At 43.6% G+C, this 18432-nt stretch overlaps 4 protein-coding genes across 4 annotated transcripts; all 4 read right to left on the reverse strand.

Moving 5' to 3' along the window:
- Window positions 1-2435: 2435 nt before the first annotated feature.
- On the reverse strand, window positions 2436-3312 carry JR316_0011161 (uncharacterized protein; the record flags this gene model as incomplete). Its single annotated transcript, XM_047896822.1, has 7 exons — window positions 2436-2592; window positions 2653-2708; window positions 2772-2817; window positions 2870-2913; window positions 2978-3054; window positions 3120-3156; window positions 3217-3312. 7 exons carry the CDS (start codon window positions 3310-3312, stop codon window positions 2436-2438), a joined length of 513 nt encoding a protein of 170 aa, XP_047744867.1.
- Window positions 3313-4786: 1474 nt separating this feature from the next.
- JR316_0011162 (uncharacterized protein) lies at window positions 4787-6960 on the reverse strand (the record flags this gene model as incomplete). Its single annotated transcript, XM_047896823.1, has 4 exons — window positions 4787-5576; window positions 5706-5915; window positions 5966-6891; window positions 6952-6960. 4 exons carry the CDS (start codon window positions 6958-6960, stop codon window positions 4787-4789), a joined length of 1935 nt encoding a protein of 644 aa, XP_047744868.1.
- Window positions 6961-8883: 1923 nt separating this feature from the next.
- JR316_0011163 (Proteinase K) lies at window positions 8884-11058 on the reverse strand (the record flags this gene model as incomplete). The annotated part of the gene is made up of 16 exons (XM_047896824.1): window positions 8884-8976; window positions 9036-9100; window positions 9168-9273; window positions 9338-9399; window positions 9462-9633; window positions 9704-9818; window positions 9885-9902; window positions 9975-10025; window positions 10095-10136; window positions 10211-10230; window positions 10290-10337; window positions 10397-10413; window positions 10467-10472; window positions 10537-10670; window positions 10738-10831; window positions 10893-11058. The coding sequence occupies 16 exons, from the start codon at window positions 11056-11058 to the stop codon at window positions 8884-8886; spliced, it is 1209 nt and encodes a 402-aa protein (XP_047744869.1).
- Window positions 11059-15734: 4676 nt separating this feature from the next.
- On the reverse strand, window positions 15735-16312 carry JR316_0011164 (uncharacterized protein; the record flags this gene model as incomplete). The annotated part of the gene is made up of 3 exons (XM_047896825.1): window positions 15735-15869; window positions 15931-16107; window positions 16172-16312. 3 exons carry the CDS (start codon window positions 16310-16312, stop codon window positions 15735-15737), a joined length of 453 nt encoding a protein of 150 aa, XP_047744870.1.
- Window positions 16313-18432: the final 2120 nt, after the last annotated feature.

Below are 18432 nucleotides of genomic sequence, written 5' to 3' on the forward strand. Positions count from 1 at the left end.
GAGGAAGTCATGGTGTCATTACAGGAGTCCTTACAGGTTTGTGTGGTATATGACCTCTCAAGCCAGCCAATATCTGCCGTGCAAGATTTAATGAAGAGGCAGAAAGTTCATAATACATCATCTGGTACCTGTATTGCCTACTGTGAGCAAAATTCATCCCCTAAGCGTTAAGTACTTCCATAACAAAGATTGACTGGAATGCTTTCCGTATACACAGCCTCCCGAGAAAGCTTTCAAAACGCCAACAGGACTATACAGCGCAGTATAAAAAGCGCGGTTAGGCTGGTCTTCATTTCAAACAAGTGCACTCGTCTACCACCTGAGAAGATAATGACTTTCATCGCCAACCACGTCTATACAATTGCCAGCAGGAAGCAATACAATGGGAACAACATGCTTCTAGCACTATTCCAAGGCAAGCCTGCAATTAATCAGTCCATCTATATTGACAATAATTGAGCCATTACAGCAAACCGTGCAGATAACACTCCGTGTCAAGTTCACACCCAATCTGATACAGAGGAAACATTTAACCAACAGTGGCTGATCAAGGAGGTACCAGGAAAATGCCAGATCTACACTCTACAGAACTTGCGCACTGGCACATACCTTGACTTGTTTAACGGATTAAAAACCAACGGGACGAGGGTTGTAGGCTGGCAACTTCTTCCCGGAACAGAATGGGAATCGGCCCAGCAATGGAGAATTATTTGTAACGGAAATTATATCAAGTAAGGTCCTCTTTTAAGACAGGAGCTTATGAATGTGTTCCTGCGTAGGATTCAAAATGTGGCTGGTGGTACCTACCTTGATCTTGTCAACGGATGGTGTGCCCCAGGTTAGTTTTACCCCATCTTCTCATAATTCGACAGTCAAAAAAACACGTCCCATTTAGGAACTCAAGTACATGGCTGGGTGGGCTATGCAACGGAGAGCCAAGACTGGTTCCTGCGTCGTATGAGTCGTACAGATGGCGATCTCATTGATATACTTGCCAAAGACACACACAACGCCAGTAACTTCCAGGGCTTCAGACAGGATTCCTTGTACGTCACCAATTTTTTATGAATATACTACACCCGGGCAACGCCGCTCCTTGTAGGTATATTGTACTCCCGAAGAGTGTCCGCCAAGCAATATACGTAAAATCGGGGTTGAAGAACATCAAGGTTAAGGGTCAGCTATTTGACAGTGAGTCAATTCAGCGAGTGATAATAATACAGGATTTCTTTGATCTTGATATTTGAAACACAGTCGATGACTACGTCTTTGTTCTTAAGGCGGAAGTGGCAAAATGGGGCCTTGCTAATCTTGGAGCTGATGTATGCTCTTATGTTGACTTTGCTTTTCTTACCATTCACAAACGCTGCGCCGTAGGACTTTGGAATTCTGTGGGGAGTAATGTTTGGTCAAAAAGGAACCCATTGCTTTGCCTACAATTTCTATCTCAACGACAACCTCGACAATTTATTATTTTTCGATCTGGAAACTGGAGAAGAGAAGGTAGACATGGGGTATAAGGCCTTTTTTGCAGTGTACTAAGCCTCACTATATTTGGACTCGCTTGTAACTCTTGGATAGTTTCTGTTAATCTGAGGGGTGTCGAGTGCATTGAAATCATGGTTAAAACTACAGAATTCCCGCCGCGCAGTATTCATACGGCTGTGTAAGTGGAGGTTTGTGAACCGTGGGAATTGATGTGCGTCAGAAGAAAGTCATATTGTACTTGTAAACTAGCGCATTCCCCTCATTATGCGTATGTCCATCTCATCTATCTCACAGATGGCGATACCATCTTCCATACCCACTGGAGGACTTCTAGTCCAACCGGTCCATCAAAGTAACTATTGTATGCACAACTCCATCTAAAACGACCACGAATGGTGAGCTGTTGTCAGTATGACACAACTCATCCGGTGTTAACCTTCGACAAATAGATGCGACAGTAGAAGTTCTAAACCCTAAACCATAACCCAAAATTACCCTCCCACCTCAGGTCCTCATACTAGGTGCCACAGATTCCTCAGCTCTCAATGCGGACACTCCACGCAATAGTATCAGTCAGTAACATCCTCTACAGTGCGACAACCATTAAAGATTACTCGCAGGAGAGTTAATATATGCCACCACAGACCGCACTCGAGATATCAAAGGGCCGGAGTCGCTGTTGGACATGGTCTGTGCACTCTGAATACAGAATGGATCACACTTTTAAGTATCACAGCACCTTTATATGCATTAAATGTGTGTTTCTTAAATGCCTAAGTAGTGCCTGCAGCCGAATCAAACAATATTTATATGTTAGATGATAGCGGAATATTGCACACTGGGAGATATGTAGGATTTTATGTATATATGTAGACAGTCTTTAAGCACAAAAAATGAGTGAGTCCCCAATGTTTTCTTGGAGAGGCTCCGTAAACCAGTGTGAAAACCTAGTAATCGCTTCCGTTGGAGCCTGGGTCGTATCGCCACTGACCGCACAGGTCAGTCTCATATCCTCCTTGTTTGCCGTTTTCTCCACTGGTATTGCATCCGTCAAGTGGGAGCCTTAGAAGCCTGTTGCAGTTCCCATCGACTTTGAACGAGCAACTGGAAGACGAATAGGGATTCAGAAAATATTGGATAAATGTGAAAGGGCTCATAGCATACCCGTTGATTGCCTCTCCGCTCACTAGGATAGTGAATGTACCATAGTTGTAGCGTGCCTAAGAGGGAATACGTGGTATGTTTGTCAATCAAAATTATCATGGGAGATGAAAGATATGCACCCATATAGTCTGGCCGTTGTTGACAACTTGGCCGATGGCACGGTTGCTATGTTGTATTGTCAACGTTAGTACGATAAATGACATGAAGCGTAACTTACTTGCACCAATCATCAATAACGGAGGTAGACGGTGCCCGGTCAACCTAGCATTGAAACCACATTATTTAACCATTTGATCGATGATTCAGAAAGGATTGCTTAGCTTACCTTTGTTCCCATGTTGTAGCATGTTAAAACCTCTGTACCGTATCGTTTTTCCAATGTGGTGTTTCCCGGAATGCTCTCTATAACATTGTAGATATGTCATGAGTCAACATATTAAGGTTCCGGCTGGATGTAAAATTCTTACCGCCTGGCATAGTGATTCCAGTCTCTACAGAGATCCACTAAGACGTCAAATACGTTTAAGTCAAATTTAGCTGGCCAACGAATATGCTTTGTTCTACCTTGTCGGCAACTGCGGGTGCCCTTTGTACTGCCGTTGCATATGCAGATGAAAAGACACTGGCGACGGCAACAATGACGGCAAGTGGGAATTTCATTGTGATATATGTAAGTTGAAGCGGTGGTGCTCAAGTAAAGTGGGGGATTAGACAGCTGTGGTGCTGGATAAAGATGTTCTGTGAAATGTGCAGCCTTTATACAAAATTGTCTGGACTTGTTAGTGTGATCATCTGTATTTCATTGGTCAGTTTATGAAACGTATACATTGGCATATTTTGGCAGAGATCTGATGCACCCAATAGAAGTAGGATTATTGTATCTCGTCTTATAATATCTGTCCGTTGAGAGCATAGTTTAATCAGCGTGCTTGATCTGACAATAACTAGACTTACTACCTACCTACATGTGTTGTATTCAATATACAAGGTAATATCAAGCTACTCTAACTCAAACAATATGCCTTCAATATAGGAGGAATTTCTGAGTCCTACTTGCAAAACTGTTCAATAATTCTTACCTTGAACGATTGGACTTTGGAAATTGGAATCGCCCGTTTCTATAATTGTAGTATTGCAAGTCCGCCGCCCAGCCTCGGAGTAAATATGGAGAAACATGTGTGTGATGAGTCCACAAGTTGACATGATATGGAAGCCCCAGAGTTGACTAGTGATGCCAAGTCTTGTTGGGCTTCGGTTTAATTTTGGCAGAGAACATTGAAATCATTGGCGTCGTTTCTGTCGGTGAAGTTTCGATTAGCGCTGTATTCAGTAGAAATGAGAAAATTGTAGACTGAAAGACTATAAAGTTGCACACTCCAGCGGAGTTATATGCAATTAGCAATGTGGAGAAACGAGTTACAACCCGCGAAGATCTCTCTGATGTTGGACAGCCTTGCGAGTCGAGATACGCACTCACCAGGAGCATATGGAATCAACTAATCTTCTTGATTTCATATGTGACAATTGGCTGGTATGGCGAACATGAGGACCAATGGAAGATACTATAACGTCTCGAAGGAGATGTAAGTAATATCTTACATTGAAATTGAGCATCTGGTGTATCAGATGAGCAGGTATGCGCCGCTGGCATAACTGATGCACTAGCTATTAGCAATGTCTAATTATAAACATAGTGAGTCTCGGGATAAAAATATCCAGAAGAGAGTCGCCTAGACGCCCGAAAGCGTGGATTCTAACACAGTCCGGGTTTTACAGATGTTGGGTTGAACACATTAGCCGAAGATAGGAGAGAATAAAGGTGCTAGAACCTGAAAAGATCAGGTGAATGTATATTATGGTAGTGTAATTATTCCGACCTGGTATTCTGGCCCCGATCCCGACATCTCGGATCAATATTTGTACGGACAAATATCAATCGGAACACATCCGGAGAACGCGGACATGGATCGGACCTCGAAAATTAGGATCACCGCGTGACCTCTGACCTGCGGAGTTCTAAATAGCTGAGTCAACCCGGGTCCCGACTCAATCGATTCCGGGAGAGAAGGGTACAAATAAGATTAACCACTTGAAATGTGAACGGTAAAATGCATTGATATTTCACCGTGACTATTTAAGCTAGAACAATCTCTTTCCACACCCTCCCAGGAGGAAGAATGACATCGTCAAGGCAATCATTATATATGAACCCAATTCCTCGTCTCTCTGCGACAACCTTGTCATCTCCAATCCAAGAAATCAGCATAGCCCAAAAGAACGGCCGCTTATGCTTGATCTTATCGTTAAAGTATCCTTCATATTTGTCCATGCTTGAAAGGAGTATGAGCTCGTGTGGCCCCTTCACCTTTTGCATCATTCGCGGGTTGTCTAGTTTGACCCCGCCACATTCCTTGCCTCTGTATCCTTTCAGAGAGTACACCATTGTCAATTCCTGCTGAGAGCCTGCGCGAAGCTTTTTTAAAGTTTCCACCATGACGGTGAACGCGAAGAAGTGCAAGAGGTGATAGTTGCGTTTGTCAAGCTCAGATTTAATGATCTCCTCACGGCGAGGATCATCCAGAGTTGGCTGTGTTTGAAGGCCGTCGAGAAATGAAGGTTTAATACAACCGTAGGGGTCGTTGGGGGTAGGACGGTACGCAATGGTGTGCTCTCCAGGCACTCCATGAGCCTCTTGCGACGCGAGATCCCAAATTAATTCCAAGTTGGCTGAATTTGGGCACCGCTTGAACCAAACTATATAAGTTTTCGTCTTCAGCCAGGAATTCGTTGAGTCGGGATCGCGTCCTGACGAACGCGCATATCCATCTTTAATTCCCTTCAAACCTGCCCATGACCAGCTTGGAAAGTTCTCTTGACGAACTGGCCGCTTAATGGTGTGAGGGAAGTTATCCCAGCATAAAATGCTGATATCAAATGACGATGTAAGCAGGCCTTCCAGAATGCCCGACTTTGCCTGGTGTGAGACAAATTGAAGAATTCCAGTAAATCCATGGATAAAATCAGTGATTTTGGTAAGCTTTCAAGGTGCATACCGGAAGAGATGAGAGGTGTATGATGAGAGAGGGTGCTTATCGTTGTCATCGGCAAAATGGATATCTCCTCCAGAGGAAAGAACCTTGTTGATTGCAGCTGGATAACAGTCGTAAAGGGTATCTTCCGTCCAGCAGTTAGATTGGCAGAGAAAGTAAACTCTATCTTCAGTAAAAATCAACGTTCGGTGGGATAGTACGAACTCCTGCATACTGATTTCTTGTTGTTAGAAAACGATATGTACATAAATGGATACACTAACGTCCACGCGCAGTCAGAGTGCGTTCCCGTCATCGCATTGTATACTCCATTAGTTACCGTCATACGTATTCCAGGTAAAACTTCGACGACTTCCTGATACACATTCCTCGAATTTGGATGTATCCCAGGAAGTCCTGCGTTGGAATCGGATCCGTAATCTGCAATGATGGTACACAGAGAGCATTGATATACTAGATCCATATGTGAAATCCCATCCATCATATCGTCGTTGTTGTCCTGAATAAGGCAGAGACTGTCAACCCACAAGTATCTCTGGCCAATCATCTGAACCAAATCCATTGCGTCCCGGATTGTTACAGGGATCTTGTCACGATTGTCCTTGAATTCCCCTTTCTGAGTCAACATACCTATCGTGTCCTGTTGAAGTCGTATGAGGGGCATTACTGGGCCCCAGACGTAGCTAAGCGCTAGATACTGATCTCCGGGCCTTGCTTCAACGATGCACTGATCCAGGGTATCAATAAGACGGAGGATCTTCACACCTCTGGGATTTTCAACCGTCTTTATAACATCCTTTTTTGGTGTGCATTTATTTCCATGGTGCTCTTCGCATAAACTGATCCATTTCCTCACAAGCGCAGGGTTGACAGTGTCCTTCACAAGGCGTCCAGATCCATAGGGGGACGTTGCAGTGTCCTCGTTCAAAAAGACCAGATTGCTTCCATAGGTGTCGAAAAAGAATCCTCCTCTATCCAGCCATTCAATGGATGCGGGTCCCGTCTCATATAAATATCCCACAGGCGAGTTATCAATGAAGAATTGGATTAATACGCAAAACGGGCATCGCGGATGCTTCATTGCTTGTTTCTTGACGTCTTGCCATGTCCCAAGTGAGTATTCCATGGGTTTACGGTTGTTTGTATTAGCGAGGTTGATCTGCCTACAGATGTTGCATAACGGGGCGAGCTTTGCGCGTTGATTGGAGTATCAGTTATTTCATTCGCCTATGTGCTAGTTAATGCCCACCTTGGGCATAGTAATCTTGTATTTGTCTTGAGTACTGTCAGACGTGGCGTTCAATGTGAAACGGGGAATAGGTAGAAGGTGCCAGCAAGGTCCACCTTTGATATTTATTTTATGATCACTAAATCTTATGTCAATTAGAGGTGCCAGTTTCTCACCGGGTTTATTTTTACTGTGTGAGACCGCAGGGGACCCTGGTATTGCTCTTGCCTTGGCCGGTGCTATAAATGATTGTTGATTTACCTCCTGTCTGTGACTTGTTATAAAGAATCAACTGCTCGCATAGCAAACACAAAAGCAATACAAACTCTAGATCTTCCTCCGCCTCCACACATCCCCAAAACCAACGACTTGACAGTGCAACCCCCTCTCCGGCTCATACCGCTGGCGCTCATACATATTTTCAAAGAAAATAAGACCCAGTAATTATGTTTCCTACATTTTTTTGACGTATTTTATTGGAATATAGGCTTCGGGCTTCCCTAGTAATTGGGTAACCCTGGACTCTATATACAAGAAAAATAAGTCAAAAACCAACAGGAAACATAATTACCAATACATATTTTTCTATCAAATATGTATCAGCGCCAGCAGTGTCAACGCCTATGTCCAATACCCAGTTCACGACGCACGCACTAATTGGGATGAACTGTGCCAAAACACCCTACCAAACCCATTGGTGACTCTAACGACTTTGGGTCACCACTTCAATTTGACCGGATATGTGTCCGTAGTCATAAACTCACGGTGGAGTGAAATCTACTCTAAGCCAAGAATTACTTCCATCTGGGTAGATTTGGCAGAGGCCGGGCCATTTTGTTTAGGGAAGGTTGAAATTTGTGTATCCTGTTTCGAACCAGCTGCTCGCTACAGGGATTTAAACTCTCCAGCCTAGTCACTGCCAGCACCCTGCTCAGAAGAGAAGTGTGGAGGCAGCGTGACCTGTGCCCGCGGTACTGTAGTGCAACAACATGCCCCCAACTTTTTTGGCACAGTGCTGCAGAGTACAAAGGCATTCTAACACGCCCTTGCAGCAGCCTATGCATCTGTGGCCCCGACTATGCCAACTCAGTAAACCCTGCTCACAGTTTGAGGAAATCCACACCATCCCCAGCTTCTTTCTGCCTTACCGTCCTTCCTCTTCCCTCTCACGCACCATACAAATAAGTTTGGTGAGTTTGCATATTGGGACGGTGGATAGGAAGAAAGGGGAATGAGAGTGGTGAAGGGCGAGTTCGCGTAGGAATGGCACAAAACAAGGCAAAGATATGTCGTTTATGCGTCATCAAGATGCGCTGGAAAGGAGACGTGTCCAGACGGAGGAAGACGCAAGAGAAACCTTTATTCCTATGTATCTCTAAATCCGTTCATTACTACTGAACTGATACCGATTACTAAAAGTCTATCTGAGAAAATCAATCACTGTTTCGTATTAGCTATTAATTTCATAGATGAATGTACTGAGTGCATAACATAACTTCTGCGCCAAAAAACAATGCATCGTTACTCTGCACAATGGGAAGGGAGGACTGCAAGAGAGTCGGCAGACTTAGATATATAATTACTGCGCTGGATGATGTGTCAAGTAACAAAACCACATTCAAAAGAGCGGGTCAAAAAACTTGACAGACTGCATGCATGAAAGAGATATAGCAAGCAAAGCGGAAAGGTACGTACCCCAAATAATTACCAAAGTGGGACTTTGGAACCAGAACAACGACATGAGCTAATAAGCACTTCATTCTTCGCAGGTATGTTATTTAGTTGGGGAACTCTAACTGTTACATTGTCATATTTTTCTCAGAGATTCCGTCCTCACATGCTAAAAATAAGAGCACCCTGTCCTACCCTACCCTCCATCAGACACAGATTGATATATACGCATTGTATATCAGAGCAACCAAAAGTTAATATTCGACGACCACATACTTCTCATTAAGCTTCTCCAATCACATCATGTTTGGTGTTGTCGGGTGCGTCTTCGGTACATGTTGAATTGTCGTCTGCTTCTCCTTCTACCGTTTTTTGCTGGAATTGGATATCAATAAAATTGTGACTCCATCTCAAGACAATTCATAGGTACCAACCACGTGAATAAATCCGCCAAGGTTATAAAAGCAGTTATATGCCAGTAAGTTTGGGGTATTGGCCGCTAAAGAAAGTTTGCGTCACATTCCCATCCCCCTCGTACAACACAGGTTCGCAATTGTGAAACTTACGGATGTTTGATAGCTTGCCTGCATGAACATACGCCCAAAAGTTTAAAGGTATATTTGATTCCGGTGAAATCAAACACGCGAGGAGGCCAGATATATGTGGTGCTGCCTGCATGCCCAATTTACATTAGATTTCGAGGCAAATATGGGAGGAAGTGAACCAAGATTAGTACCATGGATGTACCTGATAGTACAGAGTTTCTTCCATTAAGCCAGGTAGAGTCTATCTCTTCTCCTATAGTGTTATGTTTTTATATATCTTGGTCTGTGACAGCATGTAGAATCTTGTTTACTTACCAGGAGCAAATACATTGACAACACTCCCATAATTCGACAAGGTATATCTCTTATCTTGAATGTTAGATGCACCTACGGTGATTGCGAACGGCGAGCGTGCGGGGCTGATGGTTTTTGCGTCCTTGTTCGAGTTTCCAGCGGCTGCTACGACAGGTATTTTGGCCCTGAAAAGCTAGCCATAATACATGTATGTAAGAGACCATACGAGGCACAGATTATCGACGTCGAACAAAAAAACTCACCTTTTCTACTGAGTCGTCGATGGCTCGGGACTGTGCCGCACCGATGCTCAAATTGACAACACTCGGTCTCTTTGTGTTTCTAACGCTTGAAATAATCCAATCTAATGCACGTATGCTAAAGTTCCATGTGAATCAAAGTTAGACTATGTTTTGACGTGCAAATAAGAGCACTCAGGCTAACAGTGTGCTGTTATTGAACCTGCGGCAGTTCATGTCAGCAGTATATGAGTCTGCTAAGTCTAACAATGGCATGCGTACGAAATATACGTACCCATCGTCTCCGATCTTCACAGCAATCGCTGTTGCCGTCTTCGCAACACCGCTGTAGCAAGTGGAATAGTTGATTTAACTAGGGTATTACACAGGGGAAAACTGTTGGGCAAATGCTTACTACAGCTTAGAAATTGCTGTCCCTGCGACATGGGTTCCATGACTGGAAAATGACAATGTAAAAATTCATGAGAATTTCATGCAATTGAATCATGGACTATTACAGTATACCCTCACCCATTGAGATCCTTGTTGGGCTTCATCATAATTGGATTTATTTAATAAACCGAGAAAATAATGTTGTGAATGATCGTACAGTTCCTGCAAATGTTTTCCCCCACAAAGCACGTTTCTCGAAGGATGGCTGTATAAAGTTTCTTTACTTGCGCAAACAGTCCCACAAATCATTACTCGTAAACGTACATGACTTGTGTCAATCCCTATAATTTTGTTAACAACTACTGCATAATGGACAATGACTAACGACACTTACCTGTATCTGCATAATATTGACCATGAATAAATATTAACATAAATTTAACCAGTCGAAAGGGTCAACTAACCAACAATGTATATGTCCACCCCTTTACCTGCCGGATAATCGTAAAAGTAGAAAAATTTGTTGGGTAAAGGTTTTGTTGATATCGGAAATGGAGAAATACGGCTGAGCCGCCCCAAGCCCCAAGGGGCATTATTTCTAGCAAATATTCAAATGATACCTGTGATTTTGATGACTGAGGCAATACAGACACAATGAGGCTTACTGTTGGGCGAAGATCTCACCCACGGCATCCTTTTCGATGTACTTGACATCAGGGTGTGCTTCAAATGCTTCGGCTTGGTTTTGATTGAACGTTCCTGGAAATATTATGTCAGTATTTGTCTCATCTAGAAAGAGGTATGAGTCCAAACTGCGCACCGCAAAACCCGTTCAGGACATCCTCGTACGTGTGCACGGCGTCCGCAGAGAAAGTCTTGAATGATTCAGAATGGGCGTGCAGCGAGGCGAGAAAGGTTTGTGTAGATATACCGTCCTTCAGTACGACGATGTATGTTTGTGTCTCCGAATTGACAGTACTCGACATTGTGGTGCTTGTTAGAGGTTCTGCGAGTAGACTTGAAGTACAGAGAATACTGCTATGGATTCCAGGTATTGCGATAAGATTATATAAAGTTTCTTTGTGCCAAAAATATTACATTGATATGATTATCGTTTTGGAGGTTTATGGACTCCACCTGTACTTTCAAGTGTAATTTTGGAGTTTCCTCAATTGGATTAGACCTCCTTTTTTTAGAATCATGTACCCAGGCTTCCGGTGAATTCCACCTCCGAGTCTGAAAATATATCTATTTGGCTCAGGTGTTAGTATATCTCCGTCGCCATTTTGGTCTGCGTGTGTATGATATTGGGGAATGTTGAACGTGGAGAGGATCTGCTCGTTCTTGTCTGGTCTTCAAAGCCGATAAGTGTCCATTTATCACAGGCTCATTCGTCGATAAATTATCTATCATGTGGTGTTTACTGACCAATAGCATGTGGTTGAATGTTGGATAAGAATGGAATTTATTGACAGGTAAGAAGACAACTGAAAGGGCTTCAACTAGTCGGAATGAGTCGCCATTCAACGGTGAGACGGTTTCCATATTTGGATTGACTGCATACCTGTTTGTATATATATTTGTCGCTTGATCGTCACATTTCTTCACGGAAAAAAAGGTACGTTCTCGATCTGGAACCCTCCCCCTACAAATGTGATGTTTATTATTTCCCTCAATACCAAGTAGCTTATGGAGAGTGAGTCGAAAACAAGTCAATCGTATACGCCAGAAGGTCGACTGGTGTCCAGTATGAACGGGGTACCGTATGAGTACGGAGTTCGAAAGCAGGACACAGACTCTGGACAGTCAACTATACTCGCTGACACACCGGATGCATGCGCAGAGACACAGTCCCATGCTATTGATTTCGGTCCAGCACTTGACGACAATGGCTGGATCAAAGTTCATTGGACCGTTGGCGATGATAAGTGGATCGACACCGACGGACGCGGATATGGCTGTCCGTTATGGCTGTCCGTTTGCACATTTAATACCAATCTATAAACTTTTTTTCCCATACATAGAAGTCGCAATTATGCACAATTCCATATACATAATCTGGTGTCCAGTATAGAGAAAGATGATTTCCAAACATATAAATCCAGTATCCATACATTCATAGGTTGCACCCTTGGATACAATTTTCAGTACCATACATATAGTTTTGGTGCCCACATATACAAATCACAATCCCTTACATAGAGCAAACACTCCCTTTTATACATATTTTGTTCCCTCACTTATATCTGAAGGTTCCTCGTATGATTATTCTTACCTTTCTTCACCCCGAAGATATACAGTCATTTTTCGGCATTCTGTCTATGCCGTGCATGCCTAGACATCGTGAGAATCGGCAAATCTCGGCAAATAAGGACACAAATTACGGTTCATTGCCTGTATGCCTGTCAACACACGCTGATTGAACATTTCAAAAAATTCACATTTATACAAGCAGTAAATATCCTCCTGTGAGTGCTGATTGCATAAGTAGATTGTTTTTATAATGTGATACGAGTGCTTTGGCCACTCCCAGACGGCGTGCTAAGGCTTAAAAAGGCCTAACGTTGAGGTTGAAGACAGAAAATTGCATTGGAATAGCCTATATGTAGTCTTATGTTATTTTAATGTATAAAACAATGCTCCTAATGAATTGTATAATCTTGTAACGACCATCCTACTGTCTTCACAAGTGGCAATCCACTGCAAAGCGGGACGAAAGTCGAGTTCCCACGCCTCTACGGCACGGACGGCACGCATAATGTTCTTCTGGACAACTCTATATCTTCGGACAAAAATTAAGATACATGAGGAGAGGGCCACAGACTATGGTACTGAGTTTTTTATGTACGGGTAGCATACTCTTATGTGTGCAGCTCCCATTCAAACTGAAGGGCATGCAAAGACAATGATCCGGATAATTTCTTCTATGCTCGGAAACCATTTCTCTATAACCAGGACACCAAGGTATGTAGTTGAGTTCAATCAAAATTACAACTTATATGTATGGGAAGAAAAGTTTATAGATTGGTATTAAATGTGCAAACGGACAGCCATAGTCCGTTTGCACATTTAATACCAATCATTAAACTTTTTGTCCCATACATATAGAGAACAGTTTTATACGATCCCCACTATATATATTAATGTCCCACTCATAGAGAGCTAGTTTCCGAGCATAGAGGAAATCATCCCGATAATTGTATTTACAGAATCTTCAACTTTAATGAATGGTACATACATATATACATCTCACCCCTATATATGACATCCCGTACCATACTTTGTAATCCCCTCCCCATATATCTAACATTTTTTCCAAAGACATAGAGTTGTCGAGATGACTAATACCCTGCGTGCCGGCACTGCCGAATCCGTGTGGGAATTATATTTGTACCCCGCTTTGGGGTGGATAGCTACTCCTGAAGCAGCTAGGGGAATACTTTAAGTTCAGATGTGCATTAAAAATTTCGAGTTTGATGATGAAACACAAAACCTGTGCGTATAGCTGACCCTGAGTAGATTGACCACCTATAACTTCAACTTCAGGTGTATTTAACCTTAACCAAACTTAACATATCTGCTACTGGCTGTTATCACAGCGCTTGGCTCAGAAAAAACACTCAATAATGCTGTATTTAGCTTACATTATAGCATTCACAATCGGTTAGTATTTGAAACTGTGTCAGTGCTTACTCTGCCTCTGCCTGTGTCAAGGTGAAAAACCAGCAATGTGCTGTGATTCGTCTGGCTGATTGCCGAGATATGCCGAATTCGCACGAAGGCAAGCTTGCCACGGCAGGAACGAATGTCGAAAATCACCTGTATTTCTTCGGGACGACGACAGGTAAAATCTAAGATTGCCGGAACCAGTAGATATATGTGGGGGAGCAAAAAATGTATGAAACGGCATGGGTTTCCTATGTAAGGGATTCTAATATATATATATATATGTGGGCTCCAAAACTATATGTATGGTACTCAAAGTTGTACCTAAGGTTGCAATATACAAATGTGTGGATATGAGATCTTTATGATTGGAAGCCTTTTCTCGATCTTCGGACACCATAAGATATAGTTATTGGAAGACTTAGTCCAAGACTTCTAAATATGGGACAAAAAGTTTAATGATTGGTATTAAATGTGCAAACGGACAGCCATACATCAGATCCAGGGCAGTTGAATTGTGTGGCTGAAACAGGTTTACACATACTCACATATATTTAGCTGGGAAAATGGGAGCAAGCATGGCGGATGATCTCCACAGACGATACTCTCACACCGGCAAAAAAAATTCTGTAAAACCTTCTATGCGACCCAGAAAAGGTTGATTCAAACCTTGTTCCTTCAAAGCAGGTAAACACGTCGTATGCACGCTTCAGGTGGGCAGGTGTAGGATGTGATGTCTTCATCTCCAGCTTTGATGAATCTAGGAATGTTGGGTTACGTGAAATAGCGGTGATTTGGCAGGCTGGGAAGCAAGATGATAATCCTTTAGGCGCGCGTTTGTATTAGGAGGTAGATGATGTGGAAAATGATGGAAAGGTGTTTAAAGTGCTTGAAATAACTTGCATACTTAGGTATACCTCCCTCCTCTCTACCTGACCTCCACGCTGCACGCACACATCACCGTTAGACGCTGCAAGAGGCTGCAAGCAATCCGCTTTCTCCAGTTCCATTCACATTGTGTCATGGCAAGAGGTAGACATCGGCTCTAACAATGTTCAGGGCGGTAAATAACTGAGAGAAGGGATCAAATGGCTTACTTTTGCACCCTTTGCTGCACACGCACACATGCGCGTCCCATAATGGTTGGACACTGCACAACCAACACTCCACCCAACCCACTGCCTCCAATTCCCTCCACATTTCAATGTTTCCTTTCAATGGTGATCGAATGCCTGTTCTTGAGCTTGAGTGACATAATGGAACACAATTGAAAGAATCGGTGGCAAAAAAAGAAAGAGAAGTTGCGGTTATTTGTTTGAGTGTTGCGGTCGTGTGACGGCGGCATCCTAATCAGGAATGCCGAGCAGATCCGGCATGGACATGCCGGTGCGTCACAGTTTTCTATCGTTTTCTACAAGTTTCGTATTTGATATTCTTCTTGCTCCTTTATCTATGACGTAGGTAGTACAGTAGGGTATATAAGGAGCAGGTAGAGTAGGTAGAAGGACAGGCCTTGAATAGACACTTTTATCCAGTCTTTTTGAGGTTTCTCGTGTGCCGGGACTCGTGACTTCTCACGCCCCGTCACAGGTCGGCCGGGAAGAACCGGGAACACAATTCAGGGGCGCGGCGAGTTCAACTTGGAGAACTTGATTTTTGCTTGAGTCGAATAATATCAGTATTTCTAGCTCAGTATAAGACTAGGAACTTCTAATGGAGGCCTGATAAGTGACCGGTGTGTCCTGCAAAATTGTTTCGGGACCAGGTTTTTATTTTCTAATGTACCGTACGAGCGTTATTCATGCATCGTTGCAGATGAGGGTTTCTAATTCAAGTCCCATCGAGTGTCTTTTTACTGGCGCTGACAGGTTACATCTTGACATTACCGTCCCCGTAGGTAATTTCAACTATGAAGTTCACGGAGCGGTATGCCAAACATGTGGCAGGGAACTGGAAGACGCGGTGAAGCAGTATTTCCAGAATGTACTCCTACTCATTAAACATCGATGTCAATAAAATGGAGGACGCCACCCTCCACAAGAACGGGACTTCCATCGGTTCCGTCAATGTTGTAAATGTTGGTCAAAACAATGTTATATGGTGCATTAGCAACATAAAATCCATGAGGTATCTAGCAACAATAACACAATAATCAACGCTCATTCACAAAACTAGCACTGAGATATACTCACCGTAGTTGTGAATGAATCAGAAAGGGCTCCTGCGGGGATGGTACGTCGAGCCAGAACAATAGGCTGCTCGAATCCGTTATTGGCATCGGATGAAACCTCAATCGTAAAATCCAAAAACGACGGAATGATCCCAAAAGTCTTCACCCCGCAGGTAAAGTCAACAGAAATGTTGATCGTCTATTTTTCAAATAAATTTAGTCATATGTCAACTACGTTTCAACGCATCTTGTAGAAACCTTACATCACCCGGTTTGACTGTGGTTGGGTTAACAATAACGACACCGAAACGCGTGGCCTCTGGGCAGTTCTGACGACTTGCAATACTGGAAGCAGATGCAAAGCCAGCCAGAGACAGGAAAGCGGCAAAAATGGAGAACTTCATTGTTGAGTTGTTGTTGTTGGCTGAAGCGGCGAGTATAAATGGGTTGGATGTTTCTAAAGTCACCAAATCGCTGGTCATTGTAATGTCATTGTGCCCCACCTTTTATAATGCCTCACTGTACGGTAATTATAGTATGACACAATTATCCGTTGAAAATGCGAAGTGTCCGTCTTTAGACATCGATCAGTTCAAAAATAGCTAATGGGGAAGTAGTTGTTCCCATTAGTCCTAATCACCTATAGGGCATACCTGCCCGCAATTGTTACGGACACACTCTGTCAAACAACGGAGACATATATTTTCCAGTGTCAATGTACAATGTAGATAACTATCTTCAACAACGATATCACCAGCTGAACATTACACGATGCTTCTTTGTTATTTACGTCTCCGCAAAGCAGAAAATATCGCAATTCATGATATTGATGTGCAATGGAATGTGTAGCTGCCACATCAGGTGCGTTATCATTATTTGAATTTCGGATGCACTTGATTCAAATATCCTTACCGCCTCTCGGAACCCACTCACCGCGAGGTTATGTGTGTAGTGGTATGGCTGTCAAGAATTTGATTGCGAAACTGATATGCCGAACACGCTCTTCATAATTTGTTCACATTTCACTTTCCACTTGAACTGACTTATCCCGTTAGCTTTCCTCGACATCATTTCCACTGGCTTCCCAACCACGACGCGTACAACGAAGAATTACCAACCCTCGCATAGATCCATTCAGATTTCTCACCGCTGACCTCATCTTCAAGTCGGCCCGACATCTAACAAGTCTGCGAACATCCTATCACATCTATCTACCTAATTCTGCTCCAAGCTTCGTGTTCCTTCATGGAGTTCATTGACGCATCTGCCATCAGCGCATGTCTCTTGAAACCATCCATGCCAATCGCAATGTGAATCATGTACTCTCCGAGGGTCGCCCACTGTACAACGCCCGTCTACTTGCACGTCCTATCTCTTAAGTGATCAATTGCTCGTATGCCCCATAACTTTTGTGAGGTTTGAGTATGCACATATGCACATCTGAAATGCACATGGGCGCTTTGGAACCAACCACATACGCGTACAGGGTCTCGCTATTATCAAACCCTTTCCAAACTCGCAAATCCTCACAACCTGGACCACGTCTGAGACGCTGGACCTCCCGCCTTTCCTGCGCCTTCTAGTGCTATACTTTTCGCTCGCTCATATGTTCTGCTTTGCATAAGCACATATTGTACACTGCAGACCGGCCAATATGCTGCACCATCACCCCTCCTTTACGTCGCCCCAAAGAACCCTTGATTTTACTAGTCAGCGTACGATTTGGCCGGTGTGCACTGATATATGCGCAATGAAAAGGAAAGGAAAGAATGAAGATGCAAAAACATAAAGAACGTTCAGTGATTTTGATATAGAGTGAGATGGGGGTACGGTCGTATCTCGTCATCGCGGTTATATCCTTATCTAACAGCACGTAGTGTATTTGAGGTGGCGTAAGAGGATAGAAATGGGACAGGGGACGGGGATAGATAGGTGGCGATGGACGTGGCAATGGACATCAGAGTTCAGAGCCAGGCAAACGGTCGGTTAAAACTCCTTCCTCATCATTCGCATTGACTTGTAGTGCGAGCGAGGAGACAGACAACGGTATACAGCATGCTTGACAATGATGGTCAAGGCTTGGTGCTAGCCAAGGTAGCAAAAACACAGAACAAGAAGCAGCACCAAAACGAGCAAAAGTAACAGGGCCCGGAGAGTGGCGAGCGAGAACAACATCCGGGATTGAGTATCGGTCCCTCTCTCTGCACGTTCCGCATCCCATTTCACATGGTGACACCTCCTTCATATCCACAACACCTATCCCCCTGCTTACAGTCACTCCGAGGACCATCAACATGTATTAGAATCTGCTGGAATAGACCCTGTACGGTGCTGCATCAAGCTTAGAAAACAACGCCGGGTACTTGGGCGTATAAATGGGAAGGGGGTGTATTTCGTGAAGGCAGGGTTGAGGGGATAGGATCAGGGTAGTTGCGAGGGTTGTGGGGAAGAAGTGAGATAGGCAGCAGCAGCACTGAGATAACCGCAGCACCCAGCGAACAAACCACTCACCTGGACGTTCCTC

This window comes from Psilocybe cubensis, chromosome 10 (genome assembly GCF_017499595.1).
Source record: "Psilocybe cubensis strain MGC-MH-2018 chromosome 10, whole genome shotgun sequence".
Classification (NCBI taxonomy): domain Eukaryota; kingdom Fungi; phylum Basidiomycota; class Agaricomycetes; order Agaricales; family Agrocybaceae; genus Psilocybe; species Psilocybe cubensis.